The sequence below is a fragment of the Ailuropoda melanoleuca genome, chromosome 5 (genome assembly GCF_002007445.2).
Source record: "Ailuropoda melanoleuca isolate Jingjing chromosome 5, ASM200744v2, whole genome shotgun sequence".
In the NCBI taxonomy this organism is placed as follows: domain Eukaryota; kingdom Metazoa; phylum Chordata; class Mammalia; order Carnivora; family Ursidae; genus Ailuropoda; species Ailuropoda melanoleuca.
In genome coordinates, this window is record NC_048222.1 from 2,581,234 (window position 1) to 2,607,508 (window position 26,275).

A 26,275-nucleotide genomic window follows, 5' to 3' on the forward strand; every position below is an offset into this window, starting at 1 on the left:
GTCTGTGATCATTCTAGAATTTGGAAACAACAAAGTTCATTACCACAAGCCAGTCCTAACTTTAAGAAGTAACCAGAGGGGATGCCTGGGTGGTGCAGTGAGTTAAATGTCCGACTCTTGGTTTCGGTTCAGGTCATGATCTCAGGTTCGTGAGATCGAGCCCCACATCAGGCTCCACACGCCGTGGGGAGTCTGCTTGAGATTCCCTCTTCCTCTCCCTCTGCCCCTCCTGCTCTCTAAAATCTTAAAAAAAAAAAAAATAACCAGAGAAGGTCCAAATTCCACTTGTAAAATCATTTTATTGGTATAAATATACATATGAATAAAATACCTTAGCCTGTAATGTAAGTGAATATTTGTGAAATGTCTTAAAAAGAGTAGTGTTTTGATTTTTTACAGGTGTCAAAGTATTCTTTCTTCAAATCATACATTAAAAGCTAATATGCAGACAGAAATTAAAGGCCTTCAAAAATCACGAATATTCATAAAACCTCATTCCAGTCAACTATGTACATTAGCCTGGGCACATGGTAACGTCAGCCGAGGGCCTCTCTCACTCTGTTCTTCACTGTGCTTACTGATGGTCCTGCAAAGGTCACCGACCGAATTTAAATGTACAATTCCACATCAGGAAGGAAGAAGTTCCCCATGGGAGAATGTAAAAACCATAGCCGAGATCTAATATATATAATTTATACAAATTATTAGTGTGCTCTGTTAATATACTTACAATGTGCAATTGCAGACATCAAGAATAAACCACTCTATTGAGTCAAGTGCAGATCTGACACGGGTACGCTCAGCGGTGCCCCACGGTCAGCCAGTGGTGTTACTTGTGTGAGTTCTGTGTCCAGTTATTTGTTTACCTCCCAAAACTCATCTTGCAGGGCAAACTGTAGCTGCCTCAGAAAATTCAAGTAGGACCCATGGATAATCGCTGGCATCCCCTGAAGACATATGAAGGAATGCTTCAAACTCAAATGCCGGGGGGGGGAGAAGACCAAACAACTGTTTGGATCCCCCCCAAATGGGTCTGTTTCTGTTTTTAAAAAATAAGTAAAGAAAAAAGGAGAAAGAAAAGAAAAAAGCACCAGGAGAAGAGTGTCGGAAGTAGGAAGAGGTGTTGCCCTTGATTCCTCTCTAATGGCTAACAGAGCACCCTGTGCCGTCTGCCCGGGGACCTTTACACAAAAATAAACTCTTTCTCTGCTTCTTCCCCGGAGTCGCTGGACTTGCTGCCTTGGTGGCCATCTTTACTGGAGGACCATTGCTTTTGTTCTTGATACTCCTGGGCCTGCTGGCCCCAGCTTCTCCTTGAAACTGAAACAGAAAGGGAAGGATGTCATCATAGTTGATGAACAAGGTACAGTCAATGGCCTGACCAATAATGGGGTGAGAATGCAGGGGCCCCGAGAGGCAGGAGGGCTCGGGAGGAACGTACGTAGAAACAACTCACCAACTACGCGTAGAGACTCAAGACAAAAATTAAGAACAAACCAACAAAAACAGAAACAAATTAAAACAAGAAAACACAAAAACCCCAGTCTATGAGAGGGCAAACCTCTCATAGCTGTGGTTGAGAATCTGGGGGTGAGGATGGGGGAAGGGAGAGGGCCCCTCCGACCCCTCATGCCCCTTGTGTGGCCAAGAGAACAGGACAGATGGAGCCTGGTGGGGGCACGGCCGGACAGATGTCCCACTTGATGCCTTCTGCCACCGTCTAGAGTTGGCTGCCTCTGCTCAGGGCCAGGACACGAGGTAGGGCCCAGCAACCGTGGTCAGACCTTTCTGAGTCTCAGCAAACCTTGGTCTTACTCTCTAGGAAACGAACAGTTCAAATAATACCGCCCATGGTAGAGTCAATCCGTTTGGAACCAGCCTCTGGGGAAAAGAAGTGCCAGGATGGCTGCCTGCTGTGATCACATATAAACATGAAGGACCCCCTGCGACTTGACAAAATAGAGTAATTGCCGGAACTGAACCTTTGGTACGTGTCACGTTCGGTCACACTGGGCTCTATGATCTCTACTCCTCACAGCTGCCCTGGAAGGCAAGTTTTGTAAACTTGGGATCCGGATTTAAGCCGGTTCTCTCTCTTGGGGTGCCTGGGTGGCTCAGGCAGTTGAGCATCTGACTCTTGGTTTCAGCTCAGGTCATGATCTCAGGGTCTTGAGATCAAACCCCACATCAGGCTCTGTGCTCAGCATGGAGTCTGCTGGAGATTCTCTCTCCCTCTGCCCCTACCGCTGTTTGCGTTCCCTCTCTCGAAAATAAATAAAATCTTAAAAAAATAAAGTGAACACAATCTCTCTCTTCTTCAAAGACTCTGTTCTTTACAAGTAGAGCAGAGCTTCACTGGTACCATATGCGTCAAGGCTATGAAGGGTTATTACATATTACTCATCAAGCCTATGGTATAAACACCACTTAAGCTAAAAATACCAAACCCCCCACTTTGCCTGGCTTTGAAGAAGAGAAAAGCTACCTCATTACTCAGAAGTTCAAATGATCCAACCAGGAACACAGGCCTGGAGAGAGAGAGATTCATCTGGGGCTTCTCAACGGCCTGATGTCAGCATTATGCTAAAACTCATCTTGCCAGGTACTAGCTATTTCAATGCTGAACCCACTAAAGAGTGTTTCAGGAAGTAAACGTTCCTGAAACCTAAGAGTCAAAAGACAAACGTGATAAAGTACTTCCCTTCGGATCCGGTTGTCAGAGCCAGATTCTGAGCTCTAGACAATAAAAATGTTAATTTTGTTAATTACATTAAATTGAAATTATCTAGTGTCCTGAAAAGGATAAGCATTTCAATCTCATCATAAAAACAATTTTTTAAATATTTTATTTTGAGAGAGAGAGCGAGCACAACCAGGGGGAGGGACAGAGGAAGAGGGAGCAGCAGACTCCCCGCTGAGCAGGGAACCCGATGTGGGACTCAATCCCACCACCCATGAGATCATGACCTGAGCTGAAGGCAGATGCTTAAATGACTGAGTCACCTAGGCGTCCCCAAAGTAAGTAATTTTTTAAAAATTTGACCTCTTTTTACCCAAAAATTTTGAGCAAATTCTCAGATGGAAAAGTGATGAATAAGTATCACACAACTGGTTTTATTTTTTAGCTTAAATCATGTAAAAAAAAATAAATGTCCTTTGAAAGTTGTCAACACATCAGGTTTGGGGGGAAAAGGCAAAATAGGTTTCTATATATAGCCTGTCCTTTATCACAAAATCAATTTGATAGTAATACACAGACAGTCCTCCAAATTCTCAGCTTCTGCGTGAGCTATGTGAACGGGAGGAAGCAGAGCGGATTTCTAATGTCTTCTTCTCGAAGACACTTGGCAATAATCTGACCTCAAAATAGAGCATTACTAGGGAAATCTTGCTAGAAAATTCTGTTCATTCCCTTTAAAAACCAAAATGAGTTGTTCCTGTGTATCAAGTGACTCAAAAATAAATTTCCAACAGTACAGGTTCAAAAGAAGAAATAAACATGGTGATATATTGCCTATTTGTCTTCAAAGCAAACATATTTGCTCTAATTCTTAGATTCAAAAGCTTTTCATCCCTCCCAGTATTTTAGCTTCTGCAAAACCCCAGGCCTAATTCATGTTCTGTGACATCAGAGTACTGTCTGAAAATGGAGACATTCATGCCATCAATAATCTTTATGTCACAGGTAAAAACAGCAACATGGACCAAGGTCACTGGGGTGCAGCTAACTGAAATTCAGAGAGATCCCACAGAGGAATCTTCCTGCAGAAAGCAGACTGTCCTTCAATGTCCTTCAATCCACATCCAAGTGACACTAGTTCTGAGTCCTCCGGGCTGGGGTGCGGGGGTGGGGGTGTGGGGAATAGAAGGGGATGTGGCAAGGATACAGCAAATGTCAGTAAGTTAACAGGCTGGGTTTCAGGTTGCCAGACATGCAGGCGCCAATTTTAATTAATCCAGCATAGTCCCTGAGAGGAATACCATGGTCTTTCTGGAGGCCCAACAAAACAGTTCACTAAGGCAGTGACACTATTTAAAATTCATTCTAGGAGTGCCTGGGTGGCTCAGTCGGTGAAGCATCTGCCTTCGGCTCAGGTCATGACCTCGGGGTCCTGGGATAGAGCCCCATGTCGGCTCCCTGCTCTGCTCTCCCTCTGCCCCTCCCTCCACTCATGCTCTCTCTCAAATAAATAAAAAATCTTTAAAAAATTCATTCTAAAAATATTCCCTTTCTTTGCCTAAACTCTAACACGTGTGAAAGTGATCATGAGACCAGCCGGCATTTCCTTGGTGTTGTAGGGAGGCCGCTGAGCGGACAGGAGACCGAAGCAGGTGAGACCAGGGAACTGGAAACAGACAAGCAGCCAGTGTGCTCGCTCTCCCGGCCTCCGTCTTCTCATCAGCCCAGATCACTGGTGCAAACAACTTCGTAGGGGGAATGTTCTTTGTCAAGTTTTCCAGTCCTTAAGCACCACCTATTTGATTACATGTAATTAGGATGCTAATTACAATTACACTGAAGTAGGTTTGGTCAAGCTCCCGCTAATGGACAGTCCAAACAAGATTATGTCGGCTTGAAACTTAAAACTCTAGAAGTTATCTTAAAATATTTATAAAATCCAGGCTTGTTTACTAATTCAGAGGGACCTTCTCATAGGCAGCCTGATTTAATGCTTGACTTTATGCAGGATTAAAAAAAAATAAGACTGCTTTACTCCACTTGTTCAATGCAAGTATCCGTCCAGTTAACGTGCTGGGGCATCTCTATACATGTGTCCGTACACGTGTTTACTGCCATTCCACGTACCATCAAAATTATAAAAAATACTTGTGTAAGTGAACAGGTAATTTATTCAACACAAACACCCCGTGTATACTCACCGCCCATCTACAGTGCTAATGACTGGGGCAGAGAGGCTCAAACATGAAATCTGTCATTCTTAAAGATGATTTGACTTTGCATATATATACACACACACACATACACACACATGCAAATATATATACACATACACACGTGCTAACTTTAAAGCTTCCAAAATGTGCAGATAAATTCAGAATTAGAGATGCATTTGAAAATTGGAGCTTTTCTCCATTTTAAGCTCCACGGACATTCATATTTCCCAGGAAGAAAACATGATGATGTTAAAAATAATATCCAGTAGCCGGCCCTGATTTTTTTTTTTTATTACTTTCTGGTAAGAGCCAAAACTGCCGACCAACTGTTAAATTTCTTTTGGAGAACTCATAGGGGTAGTAGAACCCAGATCTGGTGGGGGAAAAAAAAAAAAGGTAAAACAGAGCACAAGCTTACAGACCATAAACCCTAGCCGGGTATTGGTTGGCTCCAGGCTGGACCATGGCAGAAGCAGGTGACACAGACAAGGAATCTCAGAATAAGACGGCCTGGACCCACAGGACACGTCACGATACATACAAAGCCAAAACCAACTATTTTCTTCAAGAAAACAGGACACACTCTAATGAAAACATCACACCTTATCATTAAACGCAAGACAGGAAAGGACGTGAAATTCAAAAGTGACAGAGATTTACAGTAAAAGAAAGTGAGCATTTTACCTGTCAAGTCAATACTAAAATAGCCACGTAATTACAACAGTAATCATGGTAAAACGATGCAGCCTGCTTTGAGAACAACAGCCTCTGTTACCCGGTTACTTGATTTAGGAAAGCGAGAAACTGTTTAAGCATAAAGGAAGCTGCTCATGAAAGCTTCAAAGGCAGACACACAGCATGGTGACGGTATAGCAGCACTGCTCCGCCGGATGCCACTTGTTAACCGGGAACTAACTATTCAGAAAGCAGACTGCTTTGCGGGTCTCAAGGATGAAGTCAGGCAAGTGCAGGAGTTGGCACTAACAAAACAACATTAAAATCTTTGACAAAAAATGACTTTAATTGAAGCTCCCATAAAAATTACTCTTTTTTTTTTTTTTTTTGGTTCCCGTCTGTATTTCAAGAAATTGAGGCAGAAAAGCAAATACAAGATGGTCCTGTTGATTCCATCAAACTTGGATGCAGCCCACCACGGTGAGGATCGTAAGCCAATAGAGGCCATGGGAAAATCTGCGAGAGCCACAGAATTCCTTGCCTTTCTATGATTTGGCTTATTCCTGTCGTCAGCCTCTTTTTACTCTCTCTCAAAGCCTTCCTGCAGGGTCAGGGTGGTCCTGGGGGTGGTCCCTCTGTGTGTCGTGCGCAGTGTTTTCAGTGGCTTCTCAGAAGCAGGGACGCTGCCTCGCATCAAGGTGCTTTGTTAATACTCAAGTGAGAGAAGTCAACTGATACAACAGTTCAAATGCAAATTTTCAAAATCTAGAAACATCTATGTAACCTTATCAAAAGAGGCAATAGAGAGACAGAGCTCCTGATTTACTCTGCCTCTTTTCAGAAAACGAATGTCTTAGGTGTTCATTTATATAATTTTTCTATCACTTGACGATAATAGATTTTCTTGAAAATATCCAAGAAAATCTCTTACAGAGAGAAGAGTTATTGTAAGCATGTGTCTATAAGCAAGTCTACCACACAGGAAATCCGTGAGGATTTGCGCGTGTATGTGTGTGTTCCAATAAAACTTTATGTACAAAAACAACAATGGGCCATAGTGTATTTTTTTTTTTTTTAATTACAGGGTCAAACATAGGATTCCGCAGTAGTGTCCGTGGAGTCACTGGTATTTTTAAAAATTTTTAATTGGAGTATAGTTGACATATTATATTAGTTTCAGGAAATCCTCTAACAGCTTCTTTAGGTAGGGCAGGTGTTACCTGGCCCAAACAGAATGTCTGCATGTGCCCTATGCTGTGGGGTGCGTCCTTAACTCCATCCGGTCCGCTCCATCACCTAGCTAGTGCGTGCCGATCACCAGGCAAGTCAGAGCGCAGGGCTCATCCAATGGCGTTGGCCAAGAAACCTGGCTCCAAAGGTTGTTCCTCGTGGGGGGACCAGTAGATGCTTTTTTTGTTGTTGTGTGGTTTTTAAGCCTCTGTCAAGGGAAGTCCCCACTGGAGGTATCGTACGTAACTCAGTGGGCTGTTAGGCTGTAAGGTGGGTCATGGGACGTATACTATCAGTAACGAAATGCTGAAGTTTGAGAATGGTTTCTCCTTTTGCAATAAAGAACAGTTATGCCTATAATGAGATCACCCCACTGACTTGGTATCCGGGGTGCTTTCTTAGAAGGCCGTGAAGGGCTGGGGCTAGATTTAGAATGCCGGGCCATGCACTTCATCACCAGGGGTCTAAACACACTCACACGTTAACCCCCGCTAGAGTCTTACAGGAAGACAGGTGCCCTGTTTCAAGGGAAAAGGTACTTCAAAGGAATCTCACCTATCGGGATATTTTATATTCTTTTCTTTTAGGCTACGAAGACTCCCTTTCAAAGATTTTTCACGGCAAATTTTAAAAAAGTGATCAGCCAGCAAGAGCATCCGTACTGAGTCACAGAAAAGACATTTCCTCTCTGAATCAGCTACGCTTGTTCTAACATTTCCCACAGGAGACTAAAGCCGATTTGAAATCTGTCTCCTTTTTTGTCTCCTGGGACTATCTTCAGCTGAGCAGAACCCTCCAGAGCTTACGACAGTGTCAAATGGAAGACAGGCACCCAAAAGCGACTGCTGTAAAGTTGAAGAAACTGTTTTCACAGGTTGAAAAGTTAATCGGTACTTTGTCTGTCTCACTAAAGGGTCATCAAATGTCCAATGAAGCTCATGGGTGTGGTGTGCAGGCTGCAGGTAATGCTGGCTTTTTATCGATCCCTTCCTGAAAGGGTGTAAGGTAAGGGGTTAGGCCAGTGCTCTCGAAAGGTAGAAACTGTGTTACTCCCAGAATTTCTGATCCAATCCCAATTAAAATCTAACAGAAGAATAGAGAGATCAAGAGAAAAGGAGGCACGACCCCAAATATAAAAATAAACCTACATGATCACAAAAATTTGAAAGGACAAGTCACCCTACTCCAAAGTAACTTGATCCTCCTAAGAGTTTTCCTAAGAGTTTCTAATTTTAGATTTTTAAGTCCATCCTTTTTGCCCCAGGGAGAAGGACCATCCTGTTGCCATTTAGGAAAAAATAAAAAAATAAAAAATAAAAGCAGTTGTAGGAATAATCCCCGAGCCGGTCCTGGGATAGAAGTTACTCAATTAAAGTTTGTTTTTGTTAGTGCCAGTTTGTAAGCTTTGGGGCAGTGAGGGGTGATAACCGAAGGCTCTAACCATTTGTTGGCTGTGACTTCCTGTGCCCAATTGCATTCACTTCCTCTTCTGCAATGGTGGGGTACAGTTTTGAAGATCTTTTCCCTCCACTGGAAGGCTTGTCACTGTCATGATCTGAATGTCTTTTGTAATAATCTCCTCTTTGCACTACTGAGGAAAAGGGACTCATTTTACCCTTTGTATTAGCAAATGCATCACTATGTTGACATTAATATTAAAGAATGTTAATATGAAAAATTAAATATCAGAAAACCCACCCACTTAGGATTTAAGGAACCTGCAGTACTGGGCCTGCACACATACACCATCTCCTACAGAATTCAACAGCCAACATCATGGAAATGTGGTGCAAAATGAGGTGAGCTCCGAGGCTGCCCCCAAAGGGTGCTAACAAAGGGCCCCTGCGTTACCACTTTTGATTCCAGGATGGATTAATGAAAATCACATTCACTATGGAATAATCCAGAAGAATCATAGCAATTTACCTGTTTCAGAAATTAGTTGGGCACGCTAGTCCAAAGGGAGGCACAGAACAAGGAAATGAGGTAACCAGCATGAATAATGCACAAGAAAATAGGAATGAGCACATCAGGCACATTGTCTAAAGAAAAAGACAGGGCTCACGAGTGGCTCGCATTCCTGGGCCAGCAAAGCCGGTGAGCTGATAAACTGAAGTTGGACTCTTTTCACCTTGGGCGTTTACATACTCTTCTCGGATTGCACGTGTATTTTCAGTCCAATTTCAACACCCAGTGACACCATGAGAATGATCTCTGTGGTTAACTTACTATGGATCCCAGGGGAAAACTCTCCAGTCCCCACCTAGAAAGATGGGGGCATCATCATCAGTGTTTGCTCTCAAGGCGGAGCGAGGAAAGGCATCCGATACCCCACCCCAGAGCTTTGAAACGTCTGAGGAGCAGGTAAGTTCCTCAGGAAAGAGCGCATGACTTTTCCAAAGCCGCTAAGGGCACGTCAGCATTCACCCGCTTGAACTGGAGGCGCCATGGTTCCCATGCTTAGCTCGGGAGGCTGGCGGGTTACTTGAGGCCTTGTTTTAATCATACGGGCATCTAGAACACATCGCTTTTCATACACGTGAAGCAATTTTCAAAACTTCCTTACAAGTAAGGATGTAAAGTTGGCAGTTGCAGAAAGAAGGGAAAACGAGGGTAGAGTGGGGGAGGAGCTGCCAGGGACGCTCGCTGGCTCATCGGTCTGACTGGGCTCGTGTTCCTTCTACACCGAGCCTTCCAAGGGCTGTGGCTGTACCACCAAACCCTGTACTTCATTCTTCCGTGTAAAGTGACTGCGGGCACCGGCTAGCTTTCATGGCTTTAGCTGCTCTCTTTGACATGAGTGTTTTATCAGCTTTGGTCAAAACCCTACCTTCTCTTATCTATAGTCAATAGGTGAGTGAAGCTTGTACCCACCAAATGCATCTGCAGAACGGAGAGGAGAAAGCAGGAAGTGTTATTTTTGTTGTTGTTATGTTCTTTAATTATTATTATTCTCCCGAGTCACAAAGATAGTAGTCAGAAATTTCTATGAACTTCGACACAAGACTACCATTAATAAAAGAAAACAGGCCAGTGGAGAAAGATGTCAGAGCCTGCAAGGTCAAGGAATTCTAAAGCATCAGACATCTAAAATAAAACAGAGCAGGCCCAAACAATAATCTGGTCATGGATAATGACTCGTGTGGCTCTGGAATTTCTTTATAGGTGGGGCTTAGAGATGGCAATTATATTACTCTTTATGAAGGACAGAACCCAAAAGTCAATCGCGTATTTAACAGAATGAGGGAGGTGGGGGGGCAGAGGAATGGTGGGTTGCTGAAGCCACCCCAAACACACCTCACCTCCACTGACACTCTTCATCTGATTCTGGGAGATGGCACCCAAGTCCCAGGATTATCTTGCTCTGCTCCTACCCCAGCAAATCAGAAGCAGCCAACTGGGCACAATGCTTCCCTGAAAGTCCATGCAGGTGCCACGCTGGTGAGAAGAAGGAATGCTTGACCTCATGATCGAGCAAGCGGAAGGAGCTCCCAGGTCTCTCGGGCCTGCAGGGACTGCTCGTGACGCTTTACAGCAGCGGTCCTTTACAACCGCGCCAAGCTCTTCTGGGAAATCACGGGACCTAGAGGCCTATGAGTAGCACCAGATGACTCACAAAGTATTTAAGGCACCCCTTAGCTGCTGGGAGCCGGTGCAGGAGCACCTAGTGATTACAAAGAAGTTAAACCTTGGGTTGGGGTGTCTGGTATGTTTTCACTTTTTGCGTATGGTCCTTCATTAAGATCCAGTGTCATCACTAATGTCGAAATCAAGTTTCTGAATGAGGAAACTGCTCTGGTTCCAAAAGTTTAGTCCAAGCGATGCTGACTTAACTCTAAGGTACAAACTGAGTCCAAGATCAATTCCTTTCTCTTGAAACAACTCTCCTTGGAGAAAGTGAATGTAGAGGAAACATTTCTTACCTTCCTGGGAAAATGTCCTGGGACTGGGCTGGGGACTACTCTGGCCATCTCTCTCCTTGTCCGATGGAACTTTCTTCAGCACAGGCGGAAGAAGAGCGATTTTAGAGGAGCCAGGGATGGATGGAGAGTCTGGGATGTCCTCTAGGGAGACACAAACTTATGAATCCAACTGTTCCACAAACTGGATTCTAAAAACATAAGCCAAGCTAATCTTTGAATATGAATGGCCAATAATTTTTTAAAAGCGTCATAGAATTTTTCTGGCCAAAACGTTAAGTTTTGTATTCCTGCAAGTAACATCTACAAACAATAGGGGGGAAAATAATTAGAACTTATGAAAGGTTAAAATCTCTAACATTCACAGATAGATGTGAATTTACCCTGCAGACACAGAATTTCAATGAGCTGCTATTTGAAAATTACACTTTAAGTGACCTCAACGTTCCTCCTGCTCAGACACAGAGGCTGCTGGATGGTCCTCCAATACGTGGTATTTATAACCCCCTGCCTCTGCCTGCTGCCGGATCCAGGAAAGTGGTCACAAAATACATACAAACATATACACGCACGGACGTGGGTGTGCATACACACACTGAGACCGCGAAGAATAACTTGGAATCATGGACTTTTAGACCTAGAAGGACTTTGGTGATTACTGTACAAATGAAGAGATTCATAGCTGACCTGCTGAAGGAAAATGATAAAATTGCTAGGATGAGAACTGCAGTCTCTTAATTCTAAAGGCCGCGCTATTTCATTCTAACTGAAAGGATTTCCTGAATTGTGCTCCTTCCTCTGCTCTGTGGTCAGCAAGGTTGTCTGAACTTGGCGCTTGTGTGTGTGTGTTTGTGTACAAAGAAGACAATTTTTGGTCAGGTTCTCCTTAGCCGTCTACTTCCGATTCAACTCTCCTACATGCTTCGCTAAATGAGCAGGGTATAAAAGACTTTCCCTGCCTGCAATCTCTCAGAACTGCAGAGAGGAGATGAGAGGACGGATCTGAAAGCGCCTGGCTGAATTCTCAAGTGCTATAAAAACAAATGTAGTCTTGATACACTAAGTGCTAAGAAACGAATGAGCACATGTAACAAATAAGTTAAAATAGAAGCTCCTTGAGACAGAACACTGGGAATCCAGCTAATGTGACATTCAGAATTCCCAACTGAGGAGCCAACGTACTTGACAAGCTAGGTCCATTTTGTAAGAGCCATTCCCTTACTGCAGACTGGAGATACACCTTGCTGATGAAAACACCAGCCTACTTTTGAGTAGTCATTTAAAAAAATTCTTGTAATTATTATTGTTTGCCTTCATTCTCCCCACTCTTTCTATTATGAAGATATTTTGTGTGCACCAAGGAATGGTCTGCGTTTCCCATCATAACAAACTTCGGTCTGTAAAAAGGTTTGAGCAGAATTCAGAAGTTCTAGGTGACCTGCTTCAAGGGTCGGCTGTCTGAGGTGACGCCAGGGTCCCTCTGTGGCTCTACTTTGAAGACTGGGCATTGGGTTTCTTGAGGGACCAATGGGCTACGAAGATCAGCGAGCATTAACCAGATGGCCACTTGGTGAACAAAAGACACATCTGAGGGAAAATGGGAAAGACCCACAGTGGAATGAGTTTGGGCACGTGCGACACTGCCTTTTTTCTCGTTCTACCCAATCCTCTGAGCGTGGATGAATGCCTACGATGAGCTGCATGTCTTGCTTTCTAGGTCGCATGCCCACGGGGAGGAGGCCAGTGGGAGTAGTCACCCTACAGCTGGGCGTGTCCTAGGATCTGGCTCCTGCTCACCAGCTGTGGGACCTGTCAAACTGTGTCTCTGGGCCTCACTTCCCGCACTTGTGGTGGGGATGTTTGGAGTGTATCCACATAAAGCACTTAGAACAGTGCCTGGCACAGGGTGAAGCATTCGGATTTGAAGCAATGTTGGTGACGAGCATAATCTGACTATATACACCTCTATGCCTATTTGCCTAATTATTATGGCGGAGTAGAGTGAAGAGGTGATACGGGGTTCATTACATTACCCACGCTACTTTTGTGTACGTTTGGAAATTCTTATGACAGACCATTGGGAAAGGGGAAAGAAAAAAAGGCCTGATAGGGAAGAGCAGTTACAGGAGAGAGAAAGGCAGAGTCTAATCCATTTCTAATACTTTTAAGTTTCTTCTATCAGTGGATTTTCTAAACAAGAGTCAGCAATGTCCTCTGGAAAGAGCCAAACAGTAAATACCTCGGGCTTTGCAGGCCAAATGGCCTCTGTCACAACAACTCCGCTCTGCCACGTTAGCACAAAAGCCACCGGAGACAGTGTGGATTCAGACGGCCTGGCTACGTGCCGCTAACGTTTCATTTACAGAAACAGGCCCATAGTTTGCCAAGCCCTGTTCTAAACCCTAATATCTCACAGACTGTGGGGCAAAAAGAGAGGAACTTACGCTCTCCCTCTTTGTGGCCCCCATCCTTAACGTACGGCCTTCTGAAGGGTCTGTAGACCCCCGAGACTGTTCTCAGAAAGCTCAGTGACGCCCTGCGCGTGGGCCAACATGACACAAGGCTGTCTTCTCGTCTGGCCCTCTGACCTGTGGCCTGAATGCAGGGACAGTCTCTGGGGCCCTAGGCCCCGGTGTTGAATAAAGAAACTCCTCAGCCTTTGTCCCTGTCGAAACTGCTGGCAGGCTTCTCTGAGCCCTCCTGCAGACCCTCTGTGCCCATGTTCACCAGCACCCGCTGCAACCGTGAGTAGAGTCCCGACCCAGCTAGCCCTGGAAGCCACCTGACCGGGGGTCACCCCTGCCCAGCAGAACCCTTACCAGGCCGCGAGGCAGTTCTCGGCTTCTGCGGGATGGTGGGCCGCGCTGCCGGGCTGGGTTTGGGGGGCTGCAGGGGGGCCTTCGGGCTGGCCGGGGTGCTGGGGGAGCTACGCGACCTGGAGCCCGTGTCCGCCTTGGGCTCCGCTCTGGCATTCTTCTCGGGTGTTCCCACACCGAAGCGGCTCTCCACGACACCCGGGTGCAGCTTAGGCACTGCCATGAAAATGGGGACAAAAAGCACACTTTACTTTAAAACACAAAGGTGAATGAGACAATCATTTGAAGCTGGGAGAGGTCTGCTATAAACTGTTATAACCATTTCTTGTCCTCTCTCGTCATAGATATTTCAGAACTGAAGCACGCTGTTCTTGGATGCTTGTAGAATCACAACACGTTGGCAGAAGACTACACTTCTTTGTGGAAAAGCAATGAACTTGGTGGTGCTCTTCCGGCCACTCGCGACTACTCCACCCGTCAAGTTCAAGCGTGTCTGTGTCCACGCTCACGGACGGAGGGCACGCAGTGCTGAATGCACTGGAAGCACCCAGATCTTTCTCAGATCTGGCATGAGGTGCAGCTACAGGTATGGCCAACCGTAGGCGCCTCGGTTCTGGACAATCATCAGCAGATGGGGGTCTGGCCACGGGTCCCCAGTGAGCAGAGCTACGCTGACATCCATAACCTCCCATTTAGAACTGTGAACGGCTTCAGCGATGCATCCCGTGTCCCAGCCCTGCTGGTTAAGCACGAGCTACATTCCAACTCTTACTGCATGAAGATATTCAAGCTCAACACGGGACTTTGAAACAGCACAGCGAGGTTTCTGACACCCAGCTTGTAAGTTACTCTTCAGTACCCATCAAACGTGTCTTATTCTTTTACTACACCCGAAAAATCAGAGGGACAAAGGATAGTGGATATTCGTGCTGAAAGGAAAGAACAGTCTTTCATATCAAAAAATGGGCCCCCTTCCACCTACCGTGTGCGGCTTATTTTGAACATCAGCCATGAGCCTGCTTCCCCCTACTCCTCAGATGCCCACAGTTGGGGAGTTCTCCTCAAAGACAGTTCTTCCCTTTGGGAAACTGGAAAAGGTGCCCTGTCCAGCGGGGTGAGAGGCACGGCCCAGGTGGAGGGGCATGGCCGTCCGATGAAAGCTGACACCACACGGTACAGAGCCCCATTCTCCCCTCCCATTTGAATCTTTCTTCTTTCAATCATGTGTGACTCCTGGAACCAGACGGGAAGTGTTTTTCCTTAGGGGGTGATGGTCTTACCTGCCCCACCTCCATCCAGCCGTTCTGTGGTGCCCAAGGCCAGGCTGGAGGAATCCTGAGAGATGGCATCATTCCCAAGCTTCTGAAAAATTCAAGCACACAACCCCAGGAAGGTGCGTATTTATTCAAAATGTAAGAAAAAGACTGAAGTGGAACATAAATGACAACGAACCATGGCCCCTTTGCTGCTCACACTGACGGTGTCCCACCTCTGTCTCCCTGAACTAAAGCTGTGATGAGCAGGTTCTGTTCTGCGTTCACAGTCTAGGGTCCAGAGCGTGGCCAGTTCCTTAGAACGCTCCCCTGGGTGACAGGTGTGTGAGCTCAGAGGAAGCCAGTGGGCTTGGGGACAGCTCCTGTTTCCTGTGGGGGGGGGTCTTTCGGTTTTTGTTGCTGTTTTGTGGAAACCTACACAGGTTCGGCAGCCCCTGATGCTCCAAGCCGCGGGGGCACAGACGCTCTGTAAGTGGATGGGACCCTCTCTCCGAGCTGAGTTCCCAAAATCAAATTTTAAAAGCAGTGGAAACCTTCTCAACGTCAATGTACAAGATAGGGGAAAGGGGGCCTACAACAGGCAGGGCCTTCCCCGCCACCGAGGCAGAACCACAGGACACAAATCTGTTGTTTACGAGGCAATGGATAAACAGAATTAATTTTAAAGAATTAATTTTAAAAGACCCAAAGCGGGCTCAGCCTGGGTGTTAGCTGCTGCCAGCCCCCACCTTCCCACTGTTTTTGATGCTGTAGGAGGGGCTACGTGAAACTCAGGTGAGAGCCCCTCATCTGCCCCATGTAACCAATCAGCTGGCCGGACACTCGCGTGGGGCGCCGATTCCCCGGCAGGGCGCCCACCCCGCTAGCAGAGCCCCGGCCGGGCTCCCTCAGCACGACCGCGGAGGCTCCGCTGGGGGAGGTGGCTGCGCAGGTTTTTGCGAAGGAATGCACACCAGGTTCCACAGCTGGAATGGGCACATTGTTTGGCGTCACTGAGGAAAAGGGATCCCGAGGAAAGGGAGCCCCGCACCAGCGCTGCAGGAGCGCCCTCCAAGCCCACAGGGGAGACCGGCCGTGAAGTCCCCGCCCGGACCAGCAGGGGGCGCCCGAGCCCTGGAACAGAGCCAGCCAGAGGCGGGGCCTAACCGGTGCCCCGCCCAGCATCTCGTGGCCTCGGGAAGGCAGGGCCACGTGCACCTGTGCTGGGACACAGAGGAGAAGGTGGGCTATTTAAACGTGGCCAGGATGAGGCCGCGGCAAGCAAGGTGCCAGCGCACAAACGTAAGGGGGCACTGGCTCTCGGGCATGTGAGCGCCGGGCTGGCCCCTAAGAGCCAGTGCCCCCTCACACCTGGCACCCTCGGCGCCTCGCTTGCCTGCATTTAAAATATAAGCCGAGGGGGTGTGTTTTCTTTTTCCTTCCCAGCTTTCTGAGGTACTTAACGGGTATCAAAAACGCCTGTGTGGAACAAGGACAAAATACTGTGACGTCCATTGTCCTTGAGTGCAGGCAGCTGACGAAGCGCCCCCAAGAAGAGGTGGGGCTCTCGGCAGTCCTTGTTACTCACCTTTGCTAATAAACGGGAAGTGCCATGTGTCCGCTTCCACGGTTTTTTCCCTTTAAATACATGTATGAAATGTGACTAGTGTAAAGAAAATTACTCAAGAGAACAGTGAAGACCATAAATTTTATCAACAGTATATTGACCAGTGGTGCTTATGCGGCTTTTATAAAAAATGTGGTCATTTTAGGGGCAAATATTCTTACACTCATTTTGTCTTTAAGAGAGGAGCTCATGAGGGAGGGGAGGGCCGGCAGGGGCAGACAGAGAATCACAAGCAGGCTCCGCGCACAGCACAGAGCCCGACGGGGGGATAGATCCCATGACCCTGAGATCGTGACCCGAGCCAAAATGAAGAGTCGGAGGCTTAACTGCCTGAGCCACCCAGGTGTCCCTCCTTATACTAATTTTTGAAAACCTTTCTTATTATTTTATTATTCTGAGAGACTACCCCTGAGCGGTTTGAATTTTCAATACAGGCATACCTCATTTTATTGCACTTTGCAGATAGTTTTTGTTTTTACAAGTTGAAGGTTTGTGGCATCACTGCGCTGAGCACGTCTGTCAGCACCATTGTTCCCACAGCATCTGCTCACTTCATGTCCCTGTGTCACATTTTGGTAATTCTTAAAATATTTCAAACTTTTTTCATCATTGCTGTATTTATTACAGTGATCGGTGGTCAGTGACGTTACTACTGTAACTGTTTGGGGTGCCAGGAACTGCGCCCATAGAAGGCATGAACTTCATCGATAAATGTGGTTCATGTTCTGACTGCTCCACCAACCGGCTGCTCCCCCATCTCTCTCCCTTCTCCTCAGGTGTCCTTATTCCCTGAGACACAACAATATTGAAATGAGGCCAAGTAATAACCCACAATGGCCTCTAAGGGTTCAAGTGAAGGAAGAGTTACACATCTCCCTTTAACTCAAAAGCTAGAAATGAGTAAGCTTCGTGAGGAAGGCATGTCAAAAGCCAGGTCTCTTGTGCCAAATCATCACTCAAGTGGTGAATGCAACGAAAAGTTCTGGAAGGAAACTGAAAGTGTTATTCCAGTGAACACACGAATGATAAGAAAGTGTAACAGCCTTATTGCTGATATGGAGGAAGATTGAGTGGTCTGGACAGAAGATAACTCAGCCACAACTACCCTTAAGCCAAAGCCTCATCCAGAGCAAGGCCCTAACTCGTCCATGCCACGAAGGCTGAGGGAGGTGAGGAAGCTGCAGAAGGAAAGTCTGACGGTAGCGGAGGGTAGGTCAGGAGGTTGGAGCAGCTCCGGCGCGGGAAAATGCAAGGTGAAGCGGCAGGTGCTGATGGAGAAGCGGTAGCAAGTTCTCCAGAAGACTGAGCCGGAGCATTAATGAAGGTGGCGACACCAGAAAACAGATGATCAGTGTAGACGAACGGCCTTCTGTTGGAAAAAGATGCCATGTAGGACTTTCACAGCTAGAAAGGAGAAGTCGGTGCCTGCCTTCAAAGCTTCAAAGGACAGGCTGACTCTTGGTAGGGGCTAATGCAGCTGATCTGTAGTTGAAGCCAATGCTCCGTCCTCATTCCAATAATCCCCGGGCCCTTAAGAACGGCGCCAGATCTACTCTGCCTGCGCTCTATACATGGATGACCAAGAAAGCCTGAATGACAGCACGTCCATTCATAACATGGTTTACTGAATATTTTAGGTCCACTCTTGAGATCTACTGCTCAGAATAAAAGATTCCTTTCAAAACAAAACATTACTGCTCATTGAAAATGCACCTGGTCACCCAAGAGCACGTTGTGGTTTGTTGTTTTCACGCCTGCTGACACAACATGCATTCTGCAGCCCATGGATCAAGGAGCCATGTCAACTTTTGAGTCTTATTAGGTAAGAAATTCATTTTGTAAGGCTAACGCTGCCATAGACAGTGCTTCCTCAGATGGATCAGTCAACTGAAAACCTTCTGGAAAGGATTCAACATTCTAGATGCCATTCAGAACATTCGTGATTCATGGGAAGATGTCAAAACATTAATATGAACGGACTTTGGAAGAAGTTGACTCCAACCCTCATGGATGACTTGGAGGGGTTCAAGACTCTGTGGAGGAAGTCACTGCAGATGTGGTGGGAATAACAGAGAACAGGAATGAGAAGTGGAGCCTGAAGGTGGGACTGCATGGCTGCCATCTCATGACCAAGCCTGATGAATGAGAAGGAGGTGCTGCTTACGGAGGAGTGAAGCCAGTGGCTTCTTGAGATGGAATCTACTCCTGGGGAAGATGGGGTGAAGATTATCGGAATGACAGTGATTTAGATAACATAAACTTAGTTGATAAAGCAGCAGCAGGATTTGAGAAGATTCCCTCCAATTTGAAAGAAGCTCTGTTGTGGGTAAAATGCTGTCAAACAGCACTGCACGCTACAGAGCAATCATTTGTGAAAGGGAGAGTCAGTCGATGTTTGCAAACTTCATTGTTGTCTTATTTTAAGCAATTGCCACAGCCCGCCCCACTTTCAAGCCACCACCACCCTCACAGGTCAGCAGCCATCGACACGGGGGCAAGACCCTCCTCCATCAGCAAACGCAGATGATCGTTAGTAGTTTTATCGATAAAATATTTTACAATTATAAGGTATGTACATTGTTTTTTTAGACACAATGCCAGCTGCACACTTAAGAGACTACAGTGTGGTGTAAACATAATTTTCTATGTACTGGGAAACCTCCAAATTCATTTGATTCGCTTTATTGCGATATTTGCTTTATTGTGTTGGTCTGGAATCGAACCCCCAGTCTCTCCGGGGTCCACCTGTCCTAAGGATTTTTATTATTGATGTTGTTTTAAGTAGACACAAGATGGCGCTAGGAACTCATTACTATTAGCCTTGAACAACTAAGACCTAACCATAGGAATTTTGTCTCTCCAAACCAATTTAAGTATCCAATCCAAAGCACATGGAAAAAACCCTCTAGCACTTCCCATCTTTCTACCAAAAGCAGCTGTTCATCAGTAAAAACAGTGATAAAATAAACAGCTCGTTAGTGAAAACAGCACACTCGTTGTTGTAAGAAATTCTATAAAATGCACTGAAATTTAAACATTTCCTTGGGCGTCTGGCTCACCAACGATGTGGCCACAGTGTTTATGCAGAATGCTGACCAGGGAAGTCGCAGAACACAGTTACGTGGTCCCCTCGGCACCCTCCTCGATGAGTCAGTTAGGAGAGATCTGTGCCGGGGAAATTGCTGGATGACTACGGTGCTGGTGGGTGAACTATGGTGAACAGTTGTAAAGTCATGGGGGACGCAGGATTTAATGAAAAAATAATCAGTTGTTAAGTCATATAAAACAGCCCTCTACGCCCTGGTCTATAAAAAACTTTACTAGTAACTTTCTAAAAATCAAGGGTTCATTGGGGTGACTTGTTTTATTCTGATACTTCCGAGAAAACAGATGTGCAGTTTTCCTTTCTTTGGGAAAATGAAAAAGAGCTCAGATTCATGTACAAAAACCTGGGTTAACATGGGTATGTTGATCTTAGAAATCACAATAAAGCTATAATCTTTCAAGGAGCTGCAGGAAAAAGGAGAGGTAATGGAAGGAAAAAAATCACAATGTCTACTTTAAAAGATGTTTGAAGGATAAATGATAATATTAAGTCAGATTTTGGGGGGACTTGGCAATTTTGAAACGATCAAGTTTTTCTTCATAGCAATCCACAACCTACCTCAATGATCAAGTATTCATTAATTCTAACAGAACACCTTGACTATTTTTCCTTTTGACTTTCAAATCTGGAATATAGGAAGGAATGTTTAGGTTTGGAAAAATGGAATTATGCAAAAACTGAAAAGCAGACCTACTTTTATATAATTAGAATTTGGGGTCAGTATTTCTAAGTAACCTCTACACCCGACACGGGGCTCGAACTCACAACCCTGAAATCAAGAGTCGCTCGCTCTACTGACTGAGCCAGCCAGGCACCCCCCAGTTTCAGTATTTTTATTTGCCTCAGTCAGTTCTGTTTCTGGCCCCGCTCAGGTCTCATTTTGGCTTCAACAGACTGGTCCTCTCCCCGGCTTTGAGCATTTCCTGGCAACCGTGGTCCCAGGCTCCTGACTCGCACAGGAAGCACCTCGGCGGGTGGGGAAAGGCTGGCCGACTCTCAGCCAACGACTTACCTTCAAACACTGGGACCGAAGAGCGGGCCCTCGCGCCAGGGGCAAACGTGGCCATGCCTTTGTCGTCTGTGCTCTGGGTTCTTTTGGAAAAAGGCTTTTGGTTTTGGATTTTTATTTAACTGAACAGGCTACCTCTGTACCTCTCTCACAGCCACACAGACCACCGAGTCAGAGCGGACCCACCCTCACCTTCTGCGCACAGGCCGCTCTCCTCTCCTGCTTGGCCTTCATCTCCGCCAGCAGACCGCTGCCCATCACCTGCACCCCGTACCTTCGCCCGCCCTGCGGGCTTCTCTTGCTGTCGCTCCGCTCCACCTTGCCCACGTCTTCCCCTTGACCTTCCTCAAGGGAGTCGGGGGTTTTTATGTCCTCTGTCCGCTCCGAACTGCCGTTGTGCTCCACAGGCTTTGCGTCCTTCCTGGGGGTGTCCGTGGCCGGACTTCTGACGACCCCTTTTGGCGAGGACGGTTCATCCGTCATCAAGGAGGTGGGTGGCCGCTCAGATCTGGACCGGGATTTGATTAAATTGAGAAAGCCGCTTTTCCGAGAGTCTCGCTTTTTCTTTTCATCTCCTCCTTCGCTAAGCTCGTGGGACTCGGAGCCTCTTGCTGATGATCTCCTGGGATTCAAAAGAACAAATACTGTGGGTTTTGCTGTAATTAAAGTTCTAGCCAGAATCAGTCAAAATACAAATATGGAGATTGATGCTTATCCAGCAGCCATTCTGAAGCAGTTAAAATTTTTGAGTCATTGCCCTTGGTAAACAGAAGTGTGGAATTATCATAGCCACAGGTCAGGAGATGGAGGCACCCCACCAGTTAAGAATGAGAACCTGAAGGGGCAGGTGTTTTTTACTAAACGCTCTGGTCAATTGCCTTTCCACCTGTAAGAACTTCCAGCAAAGCTGGCTCCTCTAAGACACAGGTGGGCGATGGCCTCATTTAGTTTGACTGGCAATGGAAAGGGCCACATTTCCCCACAGCCACCTAAAATCCTTGCATAATCACTAGATCACATCTGAAACCTCATCCTTAGTGCTCAACTCAGACAAAGCTGTGGGTCCTTGCTTAAATGTAATACCACTGAAGGAGCCAACAGACACAAGTGAGCTTTGGTAGAGAGTTGCATGAAAGAGAAAGTTCCAGAACAAAAGTATGTTCAGGAATGGGGGAAAGGGTAGGTTTGGAAAGAGCAAGTCAAAGGGGCCGATGGGAGGTCTCACTGGTGCCTTTCACTCAGAGTTGGCAGACTCAGCCCCGTTAGCTCCTCTGAGTTCCCCGTGAAATCACGGCCAAAGGTGGAAAGAGAAAAATAAAGGCAAAAGCCCCAGAGCAGAAGAAAGGCAAAAACAACAAAGTCTGGAAGCCAAGAGAAATGTGAGTGAGAACGGGCTTGACAGAAGTGGAAAGCCGCCACCTGAAGCGCCAATGGGGGAGACGAGAGGCGGCGGGCTTGCACGGGGCTCCAGGCACCTCTGGAAACAGAAGTGAAGGGGGCTCTAGAGAGGGAGAGAGCTAGAAGCCCATCAGATCCTCTTCCAAACCATCGGATCCTCTTCTCAAACCAGAGCCCAAAACTGCCCCTTTGCACCCAAGTTTACCGGCCAGGGAGGCGAGGGCCAGCAGGACAGCTGAGACATGTGTTCTGTGAAAACAGGGAGCTTTGGGTGGAGGGCAGCAGACTGTGGCACCCCAAAATATACCTCTTTGGCATAAGGATTATTTTAGGCTGATTAAGAAATAGCAGATGCCGGAGAAGATCTGCAAACTGAGAAGTTGCCCTTTTGGAAGAGCCCTTTCTAAGAGAAATCTCCATTTGTGAGGGTGTATTCCTCTCAGTAGCAGGAAAGGATAACAATCTCTAGAAACTTCGCAATGGAGGAGGTATGGACTTAAATCTGCGTAACACCATTACCCCGTTTACAGTCCTTTTCCTGGTAACCTCCCCACACTTGTCCCCTGCCCCCAACCCAACATCTTTTTTGCCTTTAGTGAAAATGGTATTTAAGGTGGTGGCTCGAGCCATTTTGGGGAGCTACTCAGTTTTTCTGGGTCTCTCCCATGTATACAGGAGGTATCCATGTTCTTGAACTTCTGTTTTTCTCCAGTTAATCTTTCATTATAGGAGTATCTCAGCCAGGGGCCTAGAAGGGTAGAGAGAAAATTATTTTTCCTCCCCAACAATCACAGGAAAGCCTGCTGGGACAGAGATACTCCCAGGATTTTTCTCTCATTCTGGATCCTAGAATGGGGCAACCAGGTTCATACCCTCCAGGCAGGAGATCAAATTTCTCACAAGCTCGAGAAAAGTCCCAAAGACTTGGATAGTCAGGGAAACCCTCACCCAACAAAATGGTCCAAGAAGGGTACCCTACATTGAGGTCCACCAGTCAACACGCTCTACTTGTTGCCGGGTGAACTGGGGAGACCCTGGGCCCTTGACCCAGCCCGTCCCAGAGACGTCCCAGAATGCTCTTGGTCTCATCATGAGGAAGAATTCAAGGACAGACACACAACACAGTGGAGAGCAACATAAGCAGGGAAGTTTATTAAACCACAAGTACACTCTTAAGGGGCGCCTGGCTGGCTCAGTGGCTGCAGAAAGCAACTCTTGATCTCAGGGTTGTGAGTTCGAGCCTCACACTGGATGGAGAGATTACTTAAAAATAAAATCTTTAAAAAAACAAAACAAAAAACAAAGCACACTCTTGAGATGTGAGTAGATAAGCTTAAGAGACAACAAGCTGTGTGTGTGTGTGGGTTTGGGTTTCTACCTTTTATGTGCAGTTGTTAACAAGAGAGTATAATATTCATTATTTGGGGTAGGGAAGCAGGGTTTCCCGGGCATCCCATTAGAGCCTCACTGCCTCTAAGACACCAACTTCCAAGCTCACTAGTCCTATTTCATTTTTTTTAATTTTATTATATTATGTTAATCACCATACAGTACACCTATTTCATTTTAAATGAGAGAGCAAAAACTGTTGTGCCATCGAACAAGCGTAATAGGAAAATGTGACAGCAGGAGTATGAAACTCAAGGTTGGAAGATACAGCTGAGGAAATCTCCCAGACGGTGAGGAATAGGGGCGGGTAACAGAAAGAATGAGAACATGAGAGAGAAAAGACAAAAACAAAACAGAACAAAACTAGTGGATTAACAGAGGAAACACATAATTTGAATAATGGATGTTTTAAGAAAATATAAAAGAGAAAAAGGAAGGGAAGATATTATGAAAAAAATAATTCAAGAAAAATTTCAGAGCCAAAGCACATGAATTTTCAGATTGAAATGGCTCATTGGGACCTAGCAAATGGGTGCAGACAAAAAACAAAACAAAACAAACCTACCCAGAGCCAATCATCATAAATTTCTGGGAACAAAGAGAAAAATCCCAAATGCTTCCAGAAAAGAGTAAAAACAAAAACAAGTAACAAAGGATCAGGGCTCATGACGACACTGGATTGTAGGGGCCAAGGCCAGGCTGCCTCAAGATGGGCTGCTTTGAATGCGTGATTATTTTGAGCGAAAAAGTCATCAAATCCCAGCCGATTCAGGAAAAGCTCCTTCCATCCCCCGCGACTGCCTGAAAGAATTACACAGAGGAGCTGCTCCAGGAAGAGAGCTGTCGGCGTCGAGAACTACATTACGCTCTGAACCAGGAGTGGGAGGAACCTAGCAAGGCCTGCTGGATCAAGGTCCTCTATGCCCCCTTGTCTGAGTGGCCCAGCAGACATTTGTGTACCAAACATTTACTCTTCCTAAGAACTGCATTCTTTGCTGTTGAAGTCCCAGACCCCTGTCCCCTTTTCCTTAGTTCAAAACGACATATGTGCCTCATTTTGCCTGACTGCCTTTGGAAATTTCCTTTCTGTGTAGCTTCCCTGTACGTACTATTATATTTGACTTTCTCTTTTTAATCTTTCTCATGTCAATTTGATTCTTAGTCTGGCGAGAAGGACCTTGAAGGGGTCAGGAATTCTTGCTCCCCGACAGACAGACTCTTACAGCAACCCTAGACGCTAGAAGGCAATGGGACCAGGTTGAAAATTCTAAGGTAAGATGGATTCAATCGAGAATTCCATCGGAGTCACACTGTTAATCAAAAGGAAAGACAGATCTATGAGTCTCTGAGACTTCTCCTAAGCTGCACTTCCCAGGGGGCAATGGGAGGAGGCCATCCACCACCACAAGGCAGTCAAAGAGGGAAGGAGAAGACACAGGCCAAAGGAAACAGGAAAAGGACACAGGCATGCAGCGAAGGGAAGCCCCCAGCAGACAGAGACGGGAGGCGGCAGGGGTGACAGCAGGGAAATGGGCCCAGATGGCACACGAAGTCGGTCAGGCAGCAGTGAAGGATGTGTCTGTCTGTCCCAGGAGATGACATGGAGGATACCTGGCCAAATGCAGAGGACATTTATACCTTTCTTGGAGAGGTATGGGATATGGCAGGGACAGGAATACGGAAATGTCGCAAACACAAAGGGGATGATTATTAACTGCAGGGAGAGCAGACCCAAAGATGGTGTAAGTCAGCCGTGAATATTCACATGGAAAAGTGTGTGTGGGGGGGCAGTAGGGTCACAGTGTAGCAGAGCTCAATTATCATCCTCGACAGGGAGAAGCTAACAGTCATGCTTGCTATCTAAATCTGAAAAACAGGAAAGAGCAAAAAAATGTTATTAAAGAATATGGAAGCACGAATAAAAAACAAACAGCTAAAGGCATAGGAATTAATTGCCTCTGGGGAACAGGGAGTGGGGGGAAAAAAACAATGGAGGGGTTTTTTTGTTTGTTTTTTTTTGTAAGAGACTTGCAGAACATCTGGCGTTTCAAGCTAGGAGCATTTATAACTTTGATTTGCAAACGTTCTTCATACTACTTACAATGTTGCCCAGGCCTAGCCCTTTACATATCAAACTGACAGTCTGTTTATATATAACAAAAAGAAATTTTTAAAAAATCAAAACTTCTAGTAGATTTCATTATTATTTGATGAAAACTGATCTCTACTTCTATTTGTGCACTGGAACATACTCCCAGAGCAGTATCTTTGTAGAAAGTGGATTTTATACCTTCTAAAATTTGCCTGACTTTCCTCCAGAGCCCATTAGAGAAGAAGGCATCCTAAGGATGCGGGAGATCCCACGGGGGCAGGTGTACCTGGTTCAGCTCAGGTGTGCATACACCTCTCCATAACAACATGCCAACTTCCGAGTGTAGGAGGAGGTAAGCCCGCAACGGCGTCTGTTGTTAGTAGGGATACAGGGCGAGACTGTCTAAATTCACTCACCAACTGTGACTGGAGGCAAACTGTATTACAGGCTGTGTCAGACACTCAAGTTATAATGACCAGGAAGACCTGGGGACAAGCATTCTCTGGGGACAACTGACTTGAGAGCAAATCATCAAAAAGGACTTTCCCATTTCATTCTGTTTATGTCGGCACACTGGGACTGCCTGAATCTTTTACACAGAGAATACATCCGTCCTTCCCTCATACCGTAAAAAAATGTAAAACAGAAGAAACGCTCAGGGGATCGTGTGTGCTCTGACAGATGGGTGCAGAGAATGAAAAAAAAAAAGGCTTTGAGTCAGCAGCAGAGAAAAAGCAAATAATGGGGGGGGGGCGGAGCAGTCCTAAGACAGCTTCAAAGAATAAATGACATTGAGGTTGGTTCTTGAAGAATGGGAGCAGGGAATCTTTCCTAGGATGCCAAGCTTCAAGGCCAGTGTCAAAG

General features: G+C 46.1%; 1 protein-coding gene across 1 annotated transcript in view; it reads right to left on the reverse strand.

The window, feature by feature from the left end:
• Window positions 1-285: 285 nt before the first annotated feature.
• The window catches only part of CARMIL1 (capping protein regulator and myosin 1 linker 1), a 301,196-nt gene continuing 275,206 nt past the window's right edge, over window positions 286-26,275 (reverse strand). The window contains exons 34-39 of the mRNA XM_034660237.1: window positions 20,725-21,154; window positions 14,818-14,899; window positions 13,541-13,753; window positions 10,725-10,865; window positions 8,243-8,392; window positions 286-1,320 (exon numbers count right to left, since the gene is read on the reverse strand). Coding sequence (XP_034516128.1) covers window positions 1,184-1,320; window positions 8,243-8,392; window positions 10,725-10,865; window positions 13,541-13,753; window positions 14,818-14,899; window positions 20,725-21,154 — 1,153 coding nt within the window. The 3' untranslated portion in view covers window positions 286-1,183. The remainder of the gene's footprint in view (window positions 1,321-8,242; window positions 8,393-10,724; window positions 10,866-13,540; window positions 13,754-14,817; window positions 14,900-20,724; window positions 21,155-26,275) is intronic.